The 22,264-nt window shown below is 35.9% G+C and overlaps 1 protein-coding gene across 1 annotated transcript in view; it reads right to left on the bottom strand.

Annotated features, from left to right (window-relative positions):
- Nucleotides 1-592: 592 nt before the first annotated feature.
- SPOPL (speckle type BTB/POZ protein like) overlaps nucleotides 593-22,264 on the bottom strand; it is a 33,074-nt gene continuing 11,402 nt past the window's right edge. The window contains exons 2-11 of the mRNA XM_082763675.1: nucleotides 18,588-18,721; nucleotides 18,296-18,417; nucleotides 17,873-18,024; nucleotides 14,487-14,614; nucleotides 10,906-11,083; nucleotides 10,756-10,811; nucleotides 9,384-9,506; nucleotides 7,036-7,178; nucleotides 6,898-6,951; nucleotides 593-4,820 (exon numbers count right to left, since the gene is read on the bottom strand). Of these exons, the coding sequence (XP_082619801.1) occupies nucleotides 4,676-4,820; nucleotides 6,898-6,951; nucleotides 7,036-7,178; nucleotides 9,384-9,506; nucleotides 10,756-10,811; nucleotides 10,906-11,083; nucleotides 14,487-14,614; nucleotides 17,873-18,024; nucleotides 18,296-18,417; nucleotides 18,588-18,665 (1,179 nt within the window). The 5' untranslated portion in view covers nucleotides 18,666-18,721 and the 3' untranslated portion in view covers nucleotides 593-4,675. The remainder of the gene's footprint in view (nucleotides 4,821-6,897; nucleotides 6,952-7,035; nucleotides 7,179-9,383; nucleotides 9,507-10,755; nucleotides 10,812-10,905; nucleotides 11,084-14,486; nucleotides 14,615-17,872; nucleotides 18,025-18,295; nucleotides 18,418-18,587; nucleotides 18,722-22,264) is intronic.

Here is a 22,264-nt window from a genome sequence, read left to right as displayed (position 1 = left end):
TCAAATCTGTAGAGCAGCATACCAACCATTCCACATATTTTTGCAAAAACCTATAAAACGATGAAAACCCATGACCTATCCCTAAGGATTACTTTTATGCACTACTCTTCCCATTGAAATGGTAGTAGTCTTCTGTTACACATGGTCATTATGAACCTATACTCACTGGCAGGAAAAAGGGACTGTTTGCCATGGTAGGTGATTTAAAAAAAAAAAAAAAAGCCAACCTCTTAGAAACCATGAAACTCATCTTCATCTCCACAGCCTTCATTACCCGAGGAGCAATTCTCCTTCTCACTGAGCACCTATTCTTACACAGTCCATGCAAAGGCAGTTGTTTCTCAGGAAAGCAAACCATAAGCTATTCAGAGCTCTGTTATTTTAATTATGTTAAACTTGAAAAATAGTGGAGATCAGAGCAAGACTACAATACGAACCTACCCCAGAAAGATTTCCAGAAGGACAGCAGTATATTTTACACCAAACTGTTTTACAGTGCTGGTAAAATATTTTTCTCAAAGCACAGAAACAACAGGAGACACTATGATCATATACAGGAGAAAAAAATACAAGCCACACAGACACGTTCTGTATAAGTAACAACTTTATTGTAACTTGATGTGCTGAAACGCAAAAATATTTTCAGCAACAAGGTACAAAAAGTATTTCACCATTAACATCAGCTGATAAAAAAAGGCTGGATGGTTTGATACAACTGTTTACATATCTGAATTCTTAGTCATTTCCACCCCAAAACAGGTCTAAGTCATTTCACTGGCTTAATTTCTAAAATAGGACTCATGTATCTCAAGCCTTCAAAAACCAGGTTACAAATACAGCGAAGTTCCTTGCAAAACACTTGAAATAGTGAATTCCCTTTACAAACAGTCCATTTACTGTAAGCAGAAGCCAAGTTATGAGACTAAGTCAGTGTCTTGCTAGCTAATGAGCTAAGCTCTGTACTAAATATGCTATCAACACCAGATAAAGAACATTCCATTTGTCAAATACAAAAAAATCAATTAAGATAAGGAATTTTAACCAACTGCAAAAGTCAACGTAATTCAACAACTTCAGGCAGCAATACCTCACATTTGCAATTCACTGTCTTATGAAACACAGTTTCAAGTACTGCACATTATTTTAATCTCCCAAGGGAGAAACCTTACCATGAGGATTTAAAAGGAACACCATCTCCATGTAGGTCTTCTACTGACCTGTGCAAAGGTGAATTTTACGCTAAACACTCAATGTTTAGAAAAACATCAAAACTAGAGTAACTTGTAAAACTAACTCTGTATCCATGATTATCATATTTTGACATACACTCAGCTTGTAACAGCAAATATGTTCACATTTTCACAAAATATACCATTACTCAACTTGTATCTGTAATTCCATATTTTTGCAGTTTCCACAGTGAAACTAGTGTAGTTTCTCAGGGAAACTTAATTGTGGAAGCAAGAGTCAACATGCAACAGAGTTCAAAGGTATAATCTGTAACTTTTACTCAACCACCTGTCAAATATTCTCCTTCACCTTTAAAAATACCACTTTAAAAGATCTTGTATCCTGTTAAATCTTCCCTTCATTGCAACAGTTTCCTAAAAAAGGCACAATGTGTTTATACTTCTGCATGCAGTAAATGGACTAGAAAATAAGGATTGTTTATTGAAGCCTCTTCCACCCAAAGCATCTCCTTAGGAGAGGTCCAAATGGAAAAAAAATATATAATACATAATAGCATTTTAACAGCAAATTGAGTCCTTATTTTTAGAAAGTCATTCTTGACAAAAAACACCGCACAGTCATACACACACACACGCACGCACACACAGGACACATGCAGGGTTCTCCCCAGAAAAGTATGGAAGCGGTGGTTCACATATATCCAAGGGAGTAGTGTTGGCAAGCCAAAACATGGCACCTTCATACAATATATTCCTAATCTGTATACAAAACTAAGAAAAAACCCTAAAGACTTCAGCCTGAAAAAAACCTGTCCGTTGTAATAGATAGTTTTACATCTGCTGCACTTAGAACTGACAACTGAGGTTTTGAAGGGCAAGCTCTTGAGATGCGGGGAATGAAAACAAGCTACTGAATCTGACGAACGCTGCAGTTATCAGCTGTCCTGCTCCAGTGAGAACACTGCATGTAGTTAGAGAATAGAAGGGGTGAATAGTTAGTGCACTCACTTAAGAATACAGCAACTGTTTTACCTTTTCCTTAAGAGCTGATAAAACTTAATATACATAATAAATAAAACCAAATCTCAAACAGATCAACCATGATTTTTGTGGTTTTTTTTCTCCCTGTTAGTGTAACGTATGGTATACACTGCCTAACTTGAAAAGTGGACACTTCACAACGTAGATAATATCACAGCACAGTGTCTGACTTTTTGGTACAAAGTGTGCTATTAAGCTTCTGAAAAAAGTCTTCATAAAATCCTTAAGCGTTCCATTAAATTACTGTATGCTGTTACTTTAGAACAAGCTGAACTGGACAATCATTACAGTATTAAATATTCAAGTCACTTGGTACGTTAGAGCTGCAAGTTTTACCAGTGATGGGTATGAGGATATTTAGTTCTAACACATTACACAGTGCAGCAAAAACATCACTTTTTGGAGGGAACAATTACCTTTACGTCTTATTGTGAAGAATGCTTATGAGACCTTAGATAAATATTTAAAAATTGATAAAAGGATAAATCTCTGTAAATATATAATTTGATGCCTTATGTACTATTAAAGTTTTTGATTTTACACTTTATCCATCATAAAGATTTAGTTAGAAGGTAAGAAAACGCATGTTTAGAGGTTATTTTATTTAGAAATTGGCCCGGGCATTTTTTCCAATTTGTCTTTGCTAATGGTTCACTAGACACGAAAGTATAAAACTATATACTCTTTCCTCTAAAAATTTCATTTAGAGCAATTCAGATGAATCTTAATGAAATGAGGATGCAGATAGATTTTAAGATAGTAAACAATGTGAAATTCCTTCTCTCTCCTCCCTGCATAACTTTTTTTTTTTTTTAAACTAGGCAAAGTAAAACCTTTATCCAAACATGATTATAAATTAGGTGAGATCTCCTCCCATTCTCCACCACTAAACCAAAGTCTTCCCAAAGAAAAAATACAATGCATTATCACTATTACAGTAAACTTAATGTAATAACTCAGGAAACATTTAGAGTGTGCACTACTGCAGACTTTTCCTCCCAATTGTAAACAAAGCTATCAAACACTGAGGATGTTGGTATTAAAGCTAAGGTTCATATAATAAAGAACTGGCCCATGACAAGCAGTTTACAAATGTTTCTTCTTTTTCACATTATGCAGAATTTCAGTATCATCCACAATGCTAGCACAGTAACTGAAATGCAAGACTGAGCAAGTCTCTGCTTGCAAACACCATCTGACATTTCAGGGAAATATTCCTCGTGATGTGTATGCAGCCTCCCCAGGTGTTAGCAGAAACTGTGCACACACATCGAGATGGGAAAAATCCCTCCTCCAGAATTTTATCTTTCACATGCCTTTTTCAAATAAGAGAAAATATTCTGTTACTTAAATACAAAAGCTTGCAATAGTCACCTTCAACCAAGTCTTAAAAAGACATGCCTTTCTCTTCTAACAAAACTAAATCCCATGTGGCTGTGGGCATCTGAAAATGTATCTAAAAAGTTAAGCCACAATTACCTGTACCTCATTAATTCATCAAAAGCAAAATATATATGTACCACACAACATACAAAAGTTACACGTTAAAAGTGCATATAATCCATTTGGCCCATTTCTTCAATTTACATTTGGTCATTCTATGCATCCTTTACTTTGCTATGTAACCGTACATGTGGGATATATTTTTCCATACACAATACTATTCCGTTTTCACATTGAACTCCTTGCCTCTCATTCAGTTCTGCATTAAATGTAAACTAGTGATGGACCGTAAAGAAACACAAGTAAGAGGTTTATTCTGTGTTTCTTTTCACCGTCTGGACAGCTTTGACACACACACAATAAGCATTACAAACTGTAATGAAAATACATTTTTGGGCCAAACCATTGCATATTTGCCCCACAATGAAAAATAAATTATGTTCAAAGCAGTATATTGCCATAAATAGCCTGTAGGCATTCGCTGAAGGTAAACAGGCTCTCCCTATACTTAGCACTTGCCTAGGGTACATTACGTGCCTCTGGTTCAAGTGCTTTCAATGAGAGGCTAGTTAAAACCTTCCAGTTAGCACAGGACCAAACTATAATAATCTTTTCTTCTGAAAATAATGGAAGATCCCTTTCAAAAATTAATCTTCAGTTATCAACTTTACTGCATTATGGAGCTAGTGCAATCCTGCAGAGCCTAGTCAAAAAGACAAGGCACATTAAAAAATAATAATAATAAAAAAATCAAGATACATTAAACTATATGGACTAGAGTCATTGAAGATAATTTAAGGCCTTTCAGTGAATTAGAGTAATCAGTCTAATTTAAAGCTGAGGATTAAACCATAAATTATCCATCTGAAAAGCAAACAATAGGCTTTTTCAGCTTCTGTTCTGTGTACAAGGATAACAAAAACTCTTGTTATGGTTTGTGAAAACACCTCTGGACATGGAGGAGTAGAGTCAATTCAATTTCTTTAAGTTCATGGAAGATTTCATGACTGTTTTAGCCGTTTGCGTGGAATGCCAAACTGTGGACACTGTGCAGATGCTAGTGCGCGAAAGGCCTCTGCTACTAAGTGAGGGTGGGAGTGGATCATGGACTTCCAGCCTGCTGTTTCCATTATGTCTGTTGCTTGGCTGAAAACAGAAGTATTAAGAATAGTCACACAATTTTACAAAGCAAATGCACAAACACACAGTGGAGAAGAGCAGGGAAGGCAGGATTACTACAGAAGAGCAACTGAACATGACAGACAAAGTTTACAAATGCCAATAACAATGCCTTTGGGAAGGAGCACCAAATTTGGGTATACTAATATCACCATGTGTAGGACACGGGCTATGTATCCTGCTCCAGTCAATATCAGCTAGACCTCAGACAGAGAATTGTGTCCTATACAGAGCAGAGTGTAAGACAATCACCTCGAAATTGCCCATGAAAAAACAATAAAAATGATAAGAGGATAGGTAGAAAAAATGAGGTTTAGCATATAGAAGAGAAAACTAGGGGAAGACATGATAATCTCATTACATAGAAGAAATGATCAATTTGTAGGAGAGGGAAGGATGACAAGATGCATCAGTTTAAACTGCAGCAAGAATGATATAGTTCATGTACGAGAGAAGTCATGGAGACAGATTAGCTGGCTGACCGCAGAACCCTTCACTGGGAGATCGCAGTCTGAGTACCAGCAGATGATACTTGGATATTCACTCTTGCTTCAGTACAAGATTACAGGCTACATTCAGAATGGCTTTCAATAGCCATTGCCAATTTTTAACTGACACAACAGCAACAACAGGTATCAGCCAGTATCACATTGATATCCAGGAAATAAGAAAACAACATATATAACTTTTAAAAAGTAAATGCAGTATTTTGAAATAATATAAAATATAAAATTTTATTCTGTACATGGAGAATACTACACTGATTGAGGCATGACACATTGACCACGGACACATTTGTAATTTGGAATGAACAGCTTGTGCATTGATCCCAAGTTCCTGTTGCCCTGCGTTTCCATATGCACCTTCATATTATGCCTGACAGGGTTCCTAAAATAAAGTTAGCATTTGACCTCTGCACAGTACAATCTCTCAAAAAAGCTTTTGCAGATTATAATGCAAGACTTTAATCTTCTGCTGCAAGTCAGTAAAGGTAAGTGCCTTGAGCAACAAAACCAAAAGTTTAGATTCCCTAGCACTCAGGGTCAGTTAAGCCAGGCCCTCTAAAATTACTTCACGTAAAGCATCCATAATAAGTCAGGGAAATAAAGATGACCAGCATCTTTACTAGCAATTACCAAAGACAGAAGTAAACTAGGAAGCTCCAAGTCACACAAAGAGGAACACATCAACTAATCTACATTGCCTATATAGTTGATTTACATTTATTAGTGTTTAATAGTGTTGGTTTTGTTGTTGTTGTTGTTGTTTTACTAGTATTTAATGGTTTTCCTTCTACCATTCACTTCTCTTTCATATCACACTCATTCATGACATCTGTGAAGAGCTCAAGTTCTTCAGGAAAAACACTAGATTTAAAGTAACTGGTATAGCACAAGCCTTTAACTGTTCTGGAGATTCTGATGTCAATAACTAAATCCCCTGCTGCTGTTTTACTATGTTTAAGCCCACCATTAGCCATTTTGAAGCTATCTTCTATTCCATGATTCACTTGAGCTGGTCTAAGCATATAATGCAATCGGTGCTACAGTCTGAGCCACATAGTCTCAACCTATTTCTTGGGCAGGCATGAGCACTTACAGACTCAGCCATATGAGAGGGACCTGGCTGACCAGTTGTCTTGATATCAAGAGCACTAGTGCTGGCATGTGGGAAGGTGCACAAACATGTTGCTGAAGGCAAGAAGAGTACTACTCTTCTGGCTTTGACAATGCTGCAGGCTCAGATTGATCTAACTCTTGGAATCACACCCAGGTTGCCACTTGAAGGCTGCTGCCACTTTCCTCACAAAGCTGATACATCCCTAGGAGAGGAATCAAAACTGTTGTGACCTCACACTGGAGGGCAGTTAACTCCTCTTATCATCTGAAGTGGAAGTAACATTCCAAACTGTGATAAAATCTACTGAATCCTACTTTACCTATGGTGCATGACTAGCCTCAATAGCAGGGAAATGAAGTAAGAGTCCTTAGATCTGCAGTCTATTTGGCAGTGTTTGTACAGAAGATCGGGAAGGGAAACTTACTTGCTATTCCAGTTTTTCCCATCTTTACACCCAAGTTGTCTAAGAACACTGCACCTGGAAGAGAGAACGGTGCTAATATTGAGAGGGTACACAAAAAGTAAGTACTAATATATTTGGAGTTTCATAAATATTACTTGCCTGTTAATAAAGTCTATTGCTTGTGCTTTTAACTGTTCAGCGCTGTGCAAATCTGCGAGGATAAGAATGTCAGCAACATTTTCTACCGAGAGGTTACTACAGAGTGCTTCCTCACACATGACCTTCAGCCGTTCCAGTGCATACTGATAAAAGAAAAAACTACACTAATCATTCTTCAAACTTATTCTTTCTACCATTATTTCTACAGACAGTTTTATACAGGTCCAGCCACCACGAATATGCTTACTGCCTCTCAAGTTTAAGATCACACTGCTTCCAAACAGGTAATTTAGAATTCAATATGCTGTAATTAATAGTCCTCAAATTATAAGACATTAGACACAAATTGATGAGTTTTACTGGAAGAACTTTTTATTAAAACAACAAAAGTCATTTAGAAGTTTGTTTTCCTTCAATTTAGTGTGGGAGGAAGAGCAAGGAAGATACGAAGGCACTTTATCAAAATCATCATCAGATAGGTTTACATCCCAAAGCAGACGGCAAGAAATTATACAAAGGAAAGTTTCATGAAACTGATCAAAGCAAAAATACATTGGGCTGCTTGAAACTGGCTTGTTCTGAGGTTTCCCACTCCCCTCTTTTTTTTTTTCCAGAAAATTGATGCAAAATAATTACATTCCCTTATTACATTCTGCATGAACGAACTGTGCTTTGATTTTGAAGGATGTCATACATCGAACGGTTTTCAGTCAGCTGTATACACTTCCACTGAAATCTTCTCCATCCCTTTTAATTTAGCACTCGGTTTTCAAGTATGAAAGTAATTTTAGATGCTTAAATGGCACATATATATGTATGTGTGTGTATATATAAGTCAAGTTGCCACTCATACCTTTGTATTAGCAACCGTACCATGCAACAAAGAAATACTATTGAAGAAATGTCAAATTCTTGGGCTAGCTTCTATGTTTCTAGACCTATGCATTTTTACATCCATTTAATCATTATACTACTCTTTAGAATACTTCTATTTAGAGTGCATAACTAACAATTATAACAAGTCTATACCTAATAGGTAATATAACAGGGAATATACAGAATACTAATTTTTAGAGTCCTCATTCAGAAACAATAGAAAAATTTATAGCAAATTTTGGACTGTTATAAAAAGCTAAAGGGACCTTCTAGCTCACTATCTTTATGCCCTGCTATCACAGACAATTATATAACTGCATCTTAAAACATTCTCTACATTTATCAATGTCTTCAATACAAGCTGGCATTGATAAAAAACACCATTTCACCTTCCCACTTGGGTGTACTAGACCTTGACAAAACACAATGAGCTTAAAAACAGAGATGAGATGCTGGCAATGAGATTTGAAGTGAATGCAACTGGTAAGTCACCAAATCCAGGGCAGTGCTCATTCAACAGTTCTTGAAGAAAATTGAAAACAAATTGCCTAAAACAACATTGTAATTGTTCCTTGAAATTTACTACTGGGCTGACTTAAATTGTTGTGATAAGGTTGACTATGAGAACAGGCAGCTTCACCACTAATGATGTAATTACACAACTAATTTAGAAATCACCTAGGTAGTTTAATAAATTGCCACAATCTCAGCTGAGAGTTTCAGATTACACACACTGAAAGGAGCATTTTCTGAGTTCTGAGCTACTTAAAACTCCTCAGGGAAAAACAACTGTATGTTGTCTGAGGATAGCTACCTAAAATCTCAACCCAAGCTGTAAAGCAGTGAAAAGAATAAACAAGGTATCGGGTCAAGTTTAAAATAGTTAGAAAATTAGATAACATGAAAGTGAATAACCTCACTTTAATTGTTGTGCTGTTTTAAGTCCTCTAATCTCAAAAAACACAGGAGAAAAAGCATTTTGCTGAGTGACAATTTAAAGAGTAGACGAAATCCCAACACAGAAGAGATGAAAGATTAGAACTATAAAGTTTGTAGGAAAGACAAAAGGATGAAAGCTCTGAAGTAACAGTAACTTTAGGAAACAATTCAAACACTCGAATTTGTTCAAACACTCGTATAAATCCTCTTAAAGAATATAAAGATCGAGGATAAAATTTATTCAAGACTGATTTTTCCAAATCATATTAATAGTCCCTGATTTTTTTATTTATTTATTTTAACAGAGAGTAAATGCAATTAACATCTGAAACTCTTCTGAACAGTAAAGATTTACCAAACAGTTTCTAAGCCTCATACTGATTAAAAAAAGTCTACCCTTCCATCTTTCTGCATTTCTGATGAGATCCTTCTTATGGAATTTAAAAAAGTGAGATGAGTATCAAATTAAAAAAAATATTTAAGAGGAACATTCCACAGACAAACATTAGTTTTAAGACCTTAGGGTTACTTACTTTGTCTGCAGCTGCCAACAAATTGTCAGCCATTTTTTCAAGGTTTGGTGCTTTTCCTGTGTAAATGAATCTCATCATTTCCTTAAAAACTTCAGGGTCTACATCATTTATTTCTACACGGTTCTGGTAAATGGTAAAGAAGAATTATCATCAAAAATCACTGGAATTCAACAACATCTTTAAAACAAATATGTCAAATACCTGTTGCAGGCTATATTTTCATTTCACATCCATCATACAAGAACCTTACAATTTTAAACTAATTATTCTACAATATTAAGCAGAAAGTAAATAAACAGTAGCTCTTAGTCAAGCAGAAATCAATTGGGAAATCTTACAAAAAGAAGTAATTGCATTTTCCTTCTAGAAATGTCTGTGTGGACTCTATTGCACAGGCTGTACTTGTGGCAGTTTCAGGAACATTTACAACTATTGCTGAGTTTCCAACCTGACAGCGATATGCTTGGAACATTAGAAATCAGAGTAGCACACAGAACAAAGAGCCACTTTCAGCTCAAGTCTGGATTTCTTTAAGTCTGGAAAAAAAAATCTAGAAATCCTAAGCAAATGCTTCCAATATTCTAATTCTGCCTGAGAAAGTTTCCATGCTGGTGAACTGCAGGGAGGAAAAAAGTCACATTTGTGAAAACTTAGTTGCATTGCAGCACCACAGTCACCTGATAGATTCATATGCAAGTGCTACAGTTGCAGCCTGCAATATGAAATCATTTGTTATAAGCCTTTAGTGAGTTGATCAGTTCTCCTTGCCTCTTCATGTATTCTACCTATAACCAACCCCTTTTAGATATTCGTTTTTCATGAAAGAGATGAACAACTCTTTGCTGTAGGAGATATCAAGAGCATAAAAGCAGAAGCAGCTCTCTGTGCTGATTAAATAACTATCCATCCAAAACACTCATGGAGGTCAAGTGCTTGCAGAAACTGTGAATGAAAAGCACTTCACTGCTTCAGGGCTTAATGCGATTTATAATTCACTTGTTGTTCCTTCACGTCCCTAGTGACCACACAAAACTTCCAAGTTTTGCCATAATGTATTAATCAAGTCAATTGGCTTACGTGAGGTAGAAGCTAAAGAAAAAAATAGGCAGACACTGCTAGATCAATTGCATTAGTAGCTAACGTTAAAAAGCAAAACAAAACAGCCTAGAGCAGATGTAAATAAGAACAAATCCATCAGAATCTTTCTGCACAGAGAAATTCCCCCAGAACTCATTGGAAAAGCATTCAGTAGTACCCCCCTCCACTCACGCACTATCACGCAGTACTCACCTTCCTCAGTTAAGTTTTCTGCACATTTTCCCTTTTTTACAACGTACAAATATTTATGTGCAAAGTCTTCACTAAGGCTTACCTTTTTGCTTTCCTCCATTTCATGTTCAAACATTGCATTAAAAACTGGAGATCGTGCTACAGCAAGAGACGTAAATATTAAATATAATCAGTTTTTAAGCTTTTAGCAATTTTAATAGCAAAATAATAGCAATACAAAAGTAGAAAGTACCTGCAAGGACAGATTTATGAGCTTTGAATTCTTGTCCTCCTACATAAAAACTGCAATCTGTAAATCTTGTTGTTTCCCAGAGATTCCCTAAATCTTCTGCTAGTCGACATTCAGGTACCTTCAAAGTGTTTGTATTAGACTGTCCTGATATATTTACTGAGTCTTGGACCACGCTTACCTAACAGAAAATCACAGCAAGACAACTCTTTCATAACTGAATGCCAATAATAATTAATTTACAGCACCTATTGCTACAAGTTCAGCAATTCCAAAGCAAAGCACAAAACAGTGGTGTTTTTGGCATTAGGCCAGAACCATTCTACAGTTTAAGTAACATAAAACAAATACAGTTTTATTTAGAATAACATTGTGCATTTATCCAACCAAAACAAAATACCACATAATAAAATTAGCAACAGTGAGTCAAGAAGAGACATGACACCATAAGTAAATGTTAATACTATTTCAGAGATAAATTAACTGTTCACTCCTCACACATTTAAGTAAATATATACAAAATAAAATTTTAAACAGGTCATTAAGATCACAAGAGCACAAAAGTTTTGTAAAAACAATCCACAGAAATTCTAAACAGTATGATATTCCTAATTAGTGAGTTCATACCTAACTTGCAAACTGATAACACAATCTGAGTGCAAGTAACATAGCTCCTTCATTATCCTGTTTTGCTTTGTCACAGGCGATTGTTTTTCCGAACAAGATTAAAAGCCATTATTTTAGAAGTCAACAGAATATAAGATCTAGGAGGAAATAACTAAAATAATAAATGAATACTCACAGGTTGTAATGCTTGTACAGAACTGGTTAAATTTAAAAATGTGCATCTGAAGTGAATACATTGTCAGTATCCTCCAGGTTTAAATCTTTCACATAGTAAATTAACAGGACAGTAGCATTCTTACTTGTTTTTTTTTTTGGAAAAAAATTACATAAGTCCTTTTAATCACTCTGTTGGGAAAATAGAAGAGCTCAGCAGGTCTTATTTCTGTTGTCTGAGAGCACACGCCTGAGAATAAAACCTTCCTAAAGGATAGAGCCATACTACAGGATCTCAATCACTGCATCTCCCAAAATACAGAAAATTAGGATAATATATTAAGAAAATGGTGACACTGTTAAGATCAGTGCTATGTTTGATATCCAGAGGCACAGCATCTGGAATAAATCTGACATAAAGCAAAAATAGCATAGCTAAGCTTCACAGAAAGTCATAGGAGTGCAAAAGAAATACCAGATCAGAAGAGGATGATGATCCAATTAAAACAGCAGTTTGAGGATTTGAATCATTTACTAATTCCCTCTCATCCTATATCCCCTTGTGAGAAGAAATTCCCTTATATTCTTCCACTTTTTAAAAAGAAAAGTATCCCAAAGTACTCAAAACCTTCACTTTCACACTAAGACTATACATTTCCAGCATTCAAAGCTCTGTAGGTCTATGGTGTACTCTACTTCTGTTTTCACAGCACAATTTCAGGAAGTACACGTATGCACAAAAGGGAGTTTCAGCCTAGCAACACTTGTCCTTTGTTTTAAAAGGAAAGTTTTGCTTCTCCAGAGACCTCACTTTAAGTTCCTGCTCCAAGTTGTCCACGCAGGAACTTTTCCCTGTTAGCTACAGACACTGCCTAGAAAGGCTGGCTACATCTTTATATTTACTCAAGCTGGTCTCTGGTGATCTAGTATTTCATATATCACACATCCAGACAGTATGCTTAGAATCAAAGCATTGTTTTGTTTTGTTTTTAAATGAATCACTTTAGATTGAGCTGAAATCCAATCTCATTAAAGCCACAGAACTTTTGAAAACACATCTTAAGCTACCAGTTGTAAAACATGTCCTTTTTTCAAACACATGACCCTTACTCCAGATATTTCAGAGTTGTGTTTGTAAGACCACTCACAAGAACAAAGGTATTTATCCCCTAAAGTCCAAAATGACGAGGAAATGCTAAAACAAATAGTGAACAACCCATCTTCTGGGTCCTGGAATCTGAGCAGGACATCCAAGTTCTTTCTCCACAAGATCAGATTCACTTTACTTCTTAGGAAGCTATGCAAGATGCAGCTTTTGCACTGCATCTGTGGATTAGGATTAATGTTTCTTTTTTACATTGCATACCCTCCTGTATGAGGGTGTACAAGAATGTACAAGTTATGATTTGAACAAGTTTAGTGTGTGAGATGACAGACATGGAAAATGCACATCATTTTTGCGGTTTTGAATCTGTGGTGGTCCAACAGTAAATAAGGTGTGATACTTTAGGAAACAAGTTAAGAAAGCAGTCTAAGACCTCATTATCTAAGCACTCTGTAGGAAAAACATCTCTGCAGATAATTTATTGTTTTATAATTTGTTATAAAACAAACTCTAAAATTATGTAGTGACCTAATTCCAAAAACAAACAGTAAGAGCTGTTTATTTACAAACCATTTATAACAAGGAAAACTTAAAATGACAAAATACTCAAGAGTATCTTTGCAGAACCATAAAACACTTGTTACATCTGCTTTTATCACCCAAATAATTGTATTCATAACAAATTTATCATGCAGCTAATTTAACTTGTCTAAGTGAAAATAAGATGCACTATATTTGCAATATCTAGTCTCAGGGGCCACATTTCAATTATTCTTCCTACATAGCATAATGACATATAATTAAATTGTAATCTTGCCAAGACAATTTTACACATTTCCTGTAAATACACAGATCAAAGCAAACTTATTAGCAGTTAAAACATCCATCATCCTCCTAAGCCACTAATCACTTCATGGCAGCAGAGATAGCCAGCCAATGTATATTTAACACACAGTACATCCATTGCGACTTTCTCTAGCTTCCATTTTTAACATATAATAAGCATTTTACTCAGTTTTAATATGACAACATAGGTTACCAACAAAAAACAATATTATAAAAGTGACCTATAATATACCATGAACTTACACCATAGCTCTCAATATTAATTATCAGTACACTAAGGAACATCTTTCTGCAGGATACTTGTATTTGTTCAAAAACAACATATAACAGTTACTATAAAAATAAATTAAATACTTTATGTGAAAAAAATTGCTAACTGGCTAAAGCCATGAATAATATTATAGTAATATAGATTCCAACTATTAGCTATGCTTTTTTTTTTTTTTTTTTAATAATGCAAACAGCAGATATTTCCTTTTTGCCTAACTAGTGAAGAACAATCCTATAATTTCAAACACAACCTATTTGAAAGTGATCTCAGTTAAACGACACTTTACACAGCACTTATCAGCCACCTTTTCATAAACAATTTTACAGCCGACTTTAACATAATCCTGGCAAATTCTTGGGAGTTGCAGAGTAAGTCTGAACTGATTGCCTGAATCTAGATTTCAACACGTATCAAAAAATCAAACAGTACAATGCAGACAATGCAACTAATGCATATCTTACCATACTTATTTATGGAACAAAACATTTATATTAGTGTTAAAATGAACATAAAAACATATAAAAAAGCAGTTTTTTGTTTTTTTTCCTTTTTAAAACTTATCACTTAAAAGCTTATACCTACCTCACAAAATAACGTAAGCTTGTCATCTGGTAAAAGACCATTAGCTTCATCTAGTAAAAAATCTCTTCGGATAAATTTCTTAAAACCCCAGTCCTTGCCTTGCACAAACCGATACGCTCTTTGGCTTTCTGATAAAATAAAGTTATGTACAAATAAAGCAAGTTAACAATATTAAAAGAACAATAACACGTAAAAAGTCTATACAAAGGGTAAGTCTTAAGGCAAAAAAAAATAATTTAACACATTTGGATCATGTCTGTCACATTTTTAGGAAACAACTGATTAAAGTTGTGGGTTTTTTTCTGGGGTGCTATGATATCAAAAATTTGATAACTCTTAGAAGAGCATCTCTTAGAAGAGCATGATCTGCAATTCAAACCATAGCATCTCCTCCTTACGCGTCATCCAACAAGAGAGTTTTTAGTTGAAGTTTATAAAAGCCAACACATCAAAACAAACAGTTCATGAAGAAGTACAATTACAATGAGCTTGTCATCACAAATGCATTCTGACAACACTTCTGCATTTGTTGTAAGTCTGTTTTGACTTCTTCCTGAAAGGGAAAATCCTGTTTCACAGGTTCATATTATTTTGGAATACAGCAAAAGCATAAAATAAGCAAAACAGAAATAAAAGCTTCCAACTAACTATTTCTCTGGTCATGAAAATATATATTTTAGCCATATGCTGTGAGATATTTTTTTTTTTAATCTATCAGGTTGCTGTGATCACCTTTTTTTTATCCTGTTCCAATGTTCACAGTCTATAAAAGGGTCCCTAGGGTCATATTAATGCGAATAAATGCACTGAGTAAAGTTATTCTGTACTGCTTGTCTGCCCTAAGTTGGTCACTTGTTCCACTAAATGAATTACAGGAAAGAACGCAGAATACTTTTATTTGCAAGTAAAGCATGGCAAGTTATATTTAGAAAGACTGTTGAAACGGAAAAGAAAAAGAGTATTTCTGAAATAATACCAAAGAATTAAAAAAAAAAACACAATCACCCCCACTTCTCCATAAAGAGGGATTTTTCCTTAAATCCAAAAAATGCTGGACAAGAATCATTTAATCATTTCAGCTGCTTTGTGAATAGGCATTTAAATTTATAAGTTCTTCACAGAAGACTGAAGTCTGAAGTTTGTTATGGACGTAAAGTATCTTTCAAGACAGAATCAAGTTTAAAAGCACTCCTACAAATTCCAAAATAAAGACATAAGTAAAGTCTAACTTCTCTACAGTTAACTTAGTAGCCTCACTGAAATATATGGTATGTTAGATGGTCAAGTTTGTGTTAAAAAAACAAACATATCAAGCTGATTGTTCCCACTTTCAACAGCTGGATAAATGAGATTCACAACAGCTCTTTCACCAAAAGTAGATGAAAATGTCTTACTGGCGGCTTACATTAAAAAAAAAAAAAGGAAGAACAACTCAAGAACTGACAAGCTTCATCACTCGAAGTGGCAGTCTGTGCATGAATTATCAATTAACAAAGGACATCAAAAGTCGGGCATCATTACACTGTATAAATAAAAACAGAGCCTCTCCAGGAGCAGATGGTAAATGGCTGCAAAGTCCAAGAAATAAGATTTCTGTTGGTAATTTCCCAAAATGAAAAGATGTTTAATTCCTGCAGTGCAAATACAGGACAGCTACTATTGAAGAAACTTAAGACATATTCTTTAGGTTCTTTTCTAACACCTTGTGATTTTTAGCATTTCAAGGACTGCCTGACAAATAATCTTCAGATCCCTCCCGCCCTACATTGTATGGCCCTCATTTAGGGCAGCATTTTGGAAGAGGATGAATATGGAGTTAAGTATGTACATTTATTTCTTTTCCAAAGAATCCAACTATTTAATGTTTTTGGATTTACACTCAGCTTTGTGGATTTACATTAGATATTACAAGTGGGTCCAGTCATATAAGGAAAAAGTGGCATGGAATTGCTACCTTGAACCAAAATGTTAAGACCCAGTTTGCAGAGAGAGAAAAGGTAAACTAGTGGATGGATAAAGAAACTACAGAGCTATTCAAAGAACAAAGCAAACCCTCCAGAAGACTTTGAACGTAAGTACTGGAGAACTACAGATTTTCCAAAATAAATAAATAAATAAATAAATAAATCAGAACTTGCAACATAACAGGGCTTAAGAGACCTTGCAGCATCTGAAGTAGGAAAGGGAAAAAAAAGCAGACTGATTTTTCACACACAGGATTAGCAACAGCACAAACCTGCTTGCATTAAGCCAGCATTTGACTGTTGTGCTAAATCAGATTCATAGGTCAGACTGGAGATGGTAGAGTTTAGTATTACACAGAGCATTACCTTGTATTTTGGCAAGCAGACTAAAAGACACTTCCACTTTCAGCTACTAGTTAATGCCCCCACAGCATACATTCTGCTAGTTTCAGGTAATGACATGATTGTGCTTTGGGAAACAGGCATTTAAACTATTTTCCCAGAGATAAACAAACAACTGAAAGGTGACTAGGGATTTATACTTTTTATTGAGCCCTCATGAAACGAAAAGTACATTTAAGTAACTTAATTCTATAGAAAAAGGAAAAAAAAAAACAGTGAATGCTGAACCTTTTTCATATTCGTCTGAACCCTACAGAAGTCACGCTACCATACAGGTATATACTTTTTCTAAACATGTATTAACATATTTCATTTGAATCTTAGACTAAATCCTTCTAGCATGTTTCACTTCTTCAGATACCTTTCAGTATTTAGTGTAAAAAAAAAAAAAAAAAAAAAGAGTCCAGCTCTTGAAAGCACATGTTTTCATGAGAATTCCAGCTGTCCCAAAGTTTCCCAAAAAGCGTTTCCAGTCAAAGTTGTGCTTTTAAGTTTGAAAAAAGAGCCAAACATTTTTCATATCAAGAGGCAATTAAATCCAATAAATTACTTCAAAGTCTTCTAGTTCCATGGGTACATGACTCATGTCTTTAAACTGATTACAGTGTAAATCAGATGAAGTAGATGAAAACATCATAAAAGTGTGTGTAAAAACAAAAACCACTGCTTGTTTAGCCTAATTAACTATGGAAATCAAACACTTTCACTGAAGTTAGAAACAAGCAAACAACTCTACTGACAGGAAGCAAGAATGATCTGCTAGAAAAGTTAGGTGACAAGAATCTGAAGCGATGGCACTTGGCAGTGCATTGTAATTTATACTGCTCAGGAGAAATTAACATAGCTCAGTGATCAAAAATGTGTGAAAAGATTTTTAATTAACTTTCTAAAAGGATATTTAAAAAGATATTTTCAAGTTTCTCTCAGTGTTAAACTCTGTTTTAATTGAAAAAAGTACAAAGCTAACTTTCTTTGGAATGCTCTTATAGATCTTCAGGCACTACATTAAGATTCCCTTACCCATTGCTTTAGTTTCTTCTCTTTTAGCATTCAGCAGGGAAAACTTGAATTTTGCTCTGACTTCACTTTTTGGACAACTGACTAAAAGCAAATATAATGACAGGTAGTCTTTGCTTTCATCATCTAATCCCTTTGGATTCACTCTCAGGCACCTGAAAGAAATGCAGAAAATTTACATTTTTAAAGTCATACACAGAATAAATTCAAATCTGTATTAATTTTTTAAGATACTACATGTGCTACTAAAACAAGTGTTTCCCTCATGATTATTGAGACTACGAAACCAGCAGCAATCTGTACCTACAACGAAACTTCAAGAAATGTCTTAATTTTATTATTTATTCACAACTATATTTTGCAGCTTTTGCTAATGGGAGAAAAAATAGGAAAAAAAAAAAGCAGTTGCAAGAATAACGACCTTACCACTTCATTTTGTCATTTGGCCCTGATGAAAAGGTAGAACTCTTTAAAACTTCACCCATTTCTTCTCGGCAGAAACTGAAGTTATTAATGGTCCACATGTAGGAAAATTTTACTACTTTAACCTGAACAAAACATGTAGAAAAATTTCAATAAAATGTAGTTTGTACATCAAACATTAATTATGAGAATTAGATTATCAGCACAACTCAATATTTTTACAAATTGTTTTTAAATGGTTATTATGACTAGAAAATAAAGGAAAATAAAGCCATTGGAATTCATGCAATTTCACCTGTGTGTAACACCAGCTTTCAGCCACAGGTCCACTGGACATCTCCCCAGGAGGAGGTGGGGTGGGAACCCTTGACATTGCCACTTATTGCAGGTTATAGTATCAAAATAGCAATCCAGACTTCAGTAATTCTCCTAAAAAAAAAAAAAAAAAAAGTAATTGAAGAAATTCATATGTTTTTCTTTTGTCACCCTCTGTAAGCATGGAAGGATCTATGTTTCGATATCCATATTGCTGTGTTTACAAAATGATGTAACTGAAAACAAAACCTGAATGTTAAAATTGTTTTGCTATTTAGACAAACTAGGTGTCAAATATTCATTGATGACCACTTGTACGCCAAATCTGCAAGCTGAATCCTCATGCTGTACTTTATAAAAACAAGTGTCTATGCAGCATACAGTGCCACTAACAACTTTGCTTCAACATCTCCTTTTAAAATTATCACACCTTGGTCACTCCAGTCATGTTATAACTTTCCTCGGGATCTTTTCCTTTGATTTGGAGGCTACCTAGGGCCTTGTGAGCACTCAATAATCACAATAATAATCACAACCACTTGCTGGCTGCCTGCTGAAGCACTGAACTGAAACAGTTGAAGCTAACTTGCCAAATCTGAAGAATTTTCCAATAACAAACAGAGCAATCTTGTTACAGGTTACCACCAAGCACTGCAATTTCTCCTTCCCATCAGAAATTGAGTCACATGCCCAGATTCATGACATCTAACTAGACATGTAATTAGTCAGTCTACTTGCCCTAGCCTTTTACATAATTAATAAAAGAATAGAGACATGTTGGAGTGGCTCTGGGTTACTGGTGACCCTCCTTTAGAGGCTTTGCTGTCATCTTTCGACAGAGACCTGCCAGACGCGTTGTTTCTCACTTAAGCAGCTCCAAGAAGTTGCTAAAGAGAAGTGAAGCAAACCCTGGTCAAGTTGGATGAAAGTCACAATTAAACATTTTCTCTCAGTACAGTAAGTTTTTTTAAATCGTTTCCTGCTACCATTAAAGAAGATCAGAAGACTACAACCTTCCTGGAACGCTAGCTTCATCTTTTTACTTGCAAAAACGTGTTATTTGCATTACTGGAAGGAGGTGGTTGCACATCACTAATCATGCTGGAACTTTTCAGAGATGGGCAATACACTTAGAAGCAAGGTTTTATATAAATGTAGGTAAGAACACCCTGAAAGAATATGCACAATTCAGTCACAATGAATGGAGAATGATTCCCTTTCTATGGGGGAGAAAACTTCTCTGTGAATCACAATGACCCTCCCTGGATGCTTTCCTTCATGCCCTTCTGGGACCTCTTCTCACCCACTTGCAATATTAATTAGCCCTTGTACATTAAAGCCTGTTGACATGGAAAACACTCTGGACGATGAATGTGTAAAGTCTTGGGGAGAAAAACCATTCCCAGTTGTTGTCAAATAAAGAAGATGCTACACAATCAGCTAAAGTTCTCTGCAAAGATATCAACTACAAGGCAAAAAAAAAATCATTGGATAAGTCTCATGCAAGATGTGGATCACTGAGACAATTCAAGTTTAATCAAAAATACAATTCAGCTGCTTCCCGTAAGAAATAAAGCTTTTCCTTCCACATAAAACTTATGTTTACTTCTGGAAGCCTTCAGCATTTAATTCGTATTTTCTGTAGATGGTAACTGGTGACAGTCAAGTGTTAAATTCAGAAAGTGGAACTCGCTTGCCCCATTTTATTTTTTTCTGTCATGTTCCTGAGCTCTTTCAGTACCTTAGACCAGCCAGCTCCTAGAAGTCCAGTAATTACAGAAGAGACAAGGTTGCCCCGAAGGGGTCACCAAACTGAAAGAGGCTTAAAGTAAGCTCTGTATAGCATCCCCCTTACGAAGCACCCCGTGACCTGAGGCCAGCTACTGGCAGCTGCCTGCTCCCTCCTGTCTCACAGCTAAATGAGCCCGACAAACGAGACTGGGTCTAAGTGAAGGTGGTTACTACCTGCCCCTCCATTATTTCCCCGTCAGTCTGTCTCTGTACCTGGTTCTACCCAAGGCATCTGTGCTTCAGAGACTGCTTCAACCTGCTGCGTGGCTTTTATTATTTACTAATTTCTGGCAGGAGCCGTGACCAAGCACGCTTTTCACATCCTTCAGAGTGGCTTCAACTTTTGGTAAAGTTTCCAATTACCGCATTAGGAGCAGAAAACTGACTTTCCAGAGCTCCTGACATGTCTTTGAGGAACAGATTTGTATCTTACTGTATTTTTGGGCATGGATTCAATAAGTTGAGGGTTGCCAGCACCAAGCGGGCCTTGAGGGGACAGACTGCAAGCAGGCAGAAGGATGCACCTACACAGTTACCCCTTGTTCTGAGCTTTGCATGGGGAAAAGGCTAAATACTACTTTGAAGAAAGTGTTTATGAATCATTGATTAGCCACTGTGATCAGCTCACACAAAAAAAAAGGTCTTCAAGTACCAAACCCTCCTCAGAGCCTATTAGATGAAGCGGCCGGGAGCAGATGGAGCTGCAGCTGACGACCCCTGTTAGACAAGGACAGGGTGGAATTATACCAACAAAGTGCAGGAAGGAGGGCTTGTTATCAGCAGGATGAAGCTACTTACTCACAGGGGCAATTTTCATGCTAGAACCTGCATTTACTCCTCTGCCCGCTATTGCACACAAAGCATTGGAGGTGACGGGACATTATCATGTCACAGCACCGATGATTTTTCAGGCAACGCCACGCCTGCCTGGACAGGGCTCAACAAAGCAGCCTGTGCAAACATTTCCCTGGGAAGACGTCCGACTGCTGGAGGGAACTTGCACGTCTCCACTCACTTGGGAACACTAAAAAGTTTTAGTGAATGAGAAGTAATTTCCAGCTTTACAAAACGGAAATTACAGATATCTTTAAAGTGTGTCAAGTAACCTGATTTTTTTTTCCTCAGCAAAGTGCTGTACCCATTTTTAACGCCATGCAATCATCGATGACTTACTCTGAGAATCCACTTTCATTGTCATACTTCAAAAGAGGGGAAAAGCCCCAAACTATGTTACTTAACCTGTACTTTCAGATCCCCAACGTGACGGGCTTACCACTTCTCCTGGTCTTGTAAGGTATAGATGGCACCAGCTAACCATTGTGCCCAACAGACCGGTCTCTAAAATCAGCATCTTTGCAGAGCTCAGCACTACTGGCAGAGCAGTAGTGGGAAGAGAAAAAAAAGGAAACGCAGCTTCTCAAAGCCCATTTTCTTTAGCAGTTGAAGTAGTTTCCTGTTCAAAGAATTACTTGTATTAAGCTTCAAGCTATCTGAAGTTAATTCCCTCTAATTACTCACAAACGCAGTGTAAAGAAAATAGACTATCATCCATAACATTTATATACACTAAATTTTATCAAAAGCTGTATAAGCTCTAACTTTTTTCCTTTTACTTTTTAAAAGAGATCTTCAAAAGTACTTTATACACCAGTTTTATATTGAGTTCCAAACATTATCTCGTTTCCCTTCCCAGAAATTATTCCCATAAATTGAATATTTATCAAGATTATTCTAGAAAAAGTTACTTTTCAACCTCATAGCTATAGAAAAACACATTGAGTCTTACATGCTGTGTTGGAATCAATGCACTTGTATGCACAAAGAAAATACCACAGAGAGAAATCCTCTAATCCCTCAATAATAAAC

Source organism: Aythya marila, assembly GCF_965140915.1.
Source record: "Aythya marila genome assembly, chromosome: 6".
Taxonomy (NCBI): domain Eukaryota; kingdom Metazoa; phylum Chordata; class Aves; order Anseriformes; family Anatidae; genus Aythya; species Aythya marila.
The sequence above is the reverse complement of the archived record's forward strand: the minus strand, read 5'-3'. Positions and strand labels throughout refer to the sequence as shown.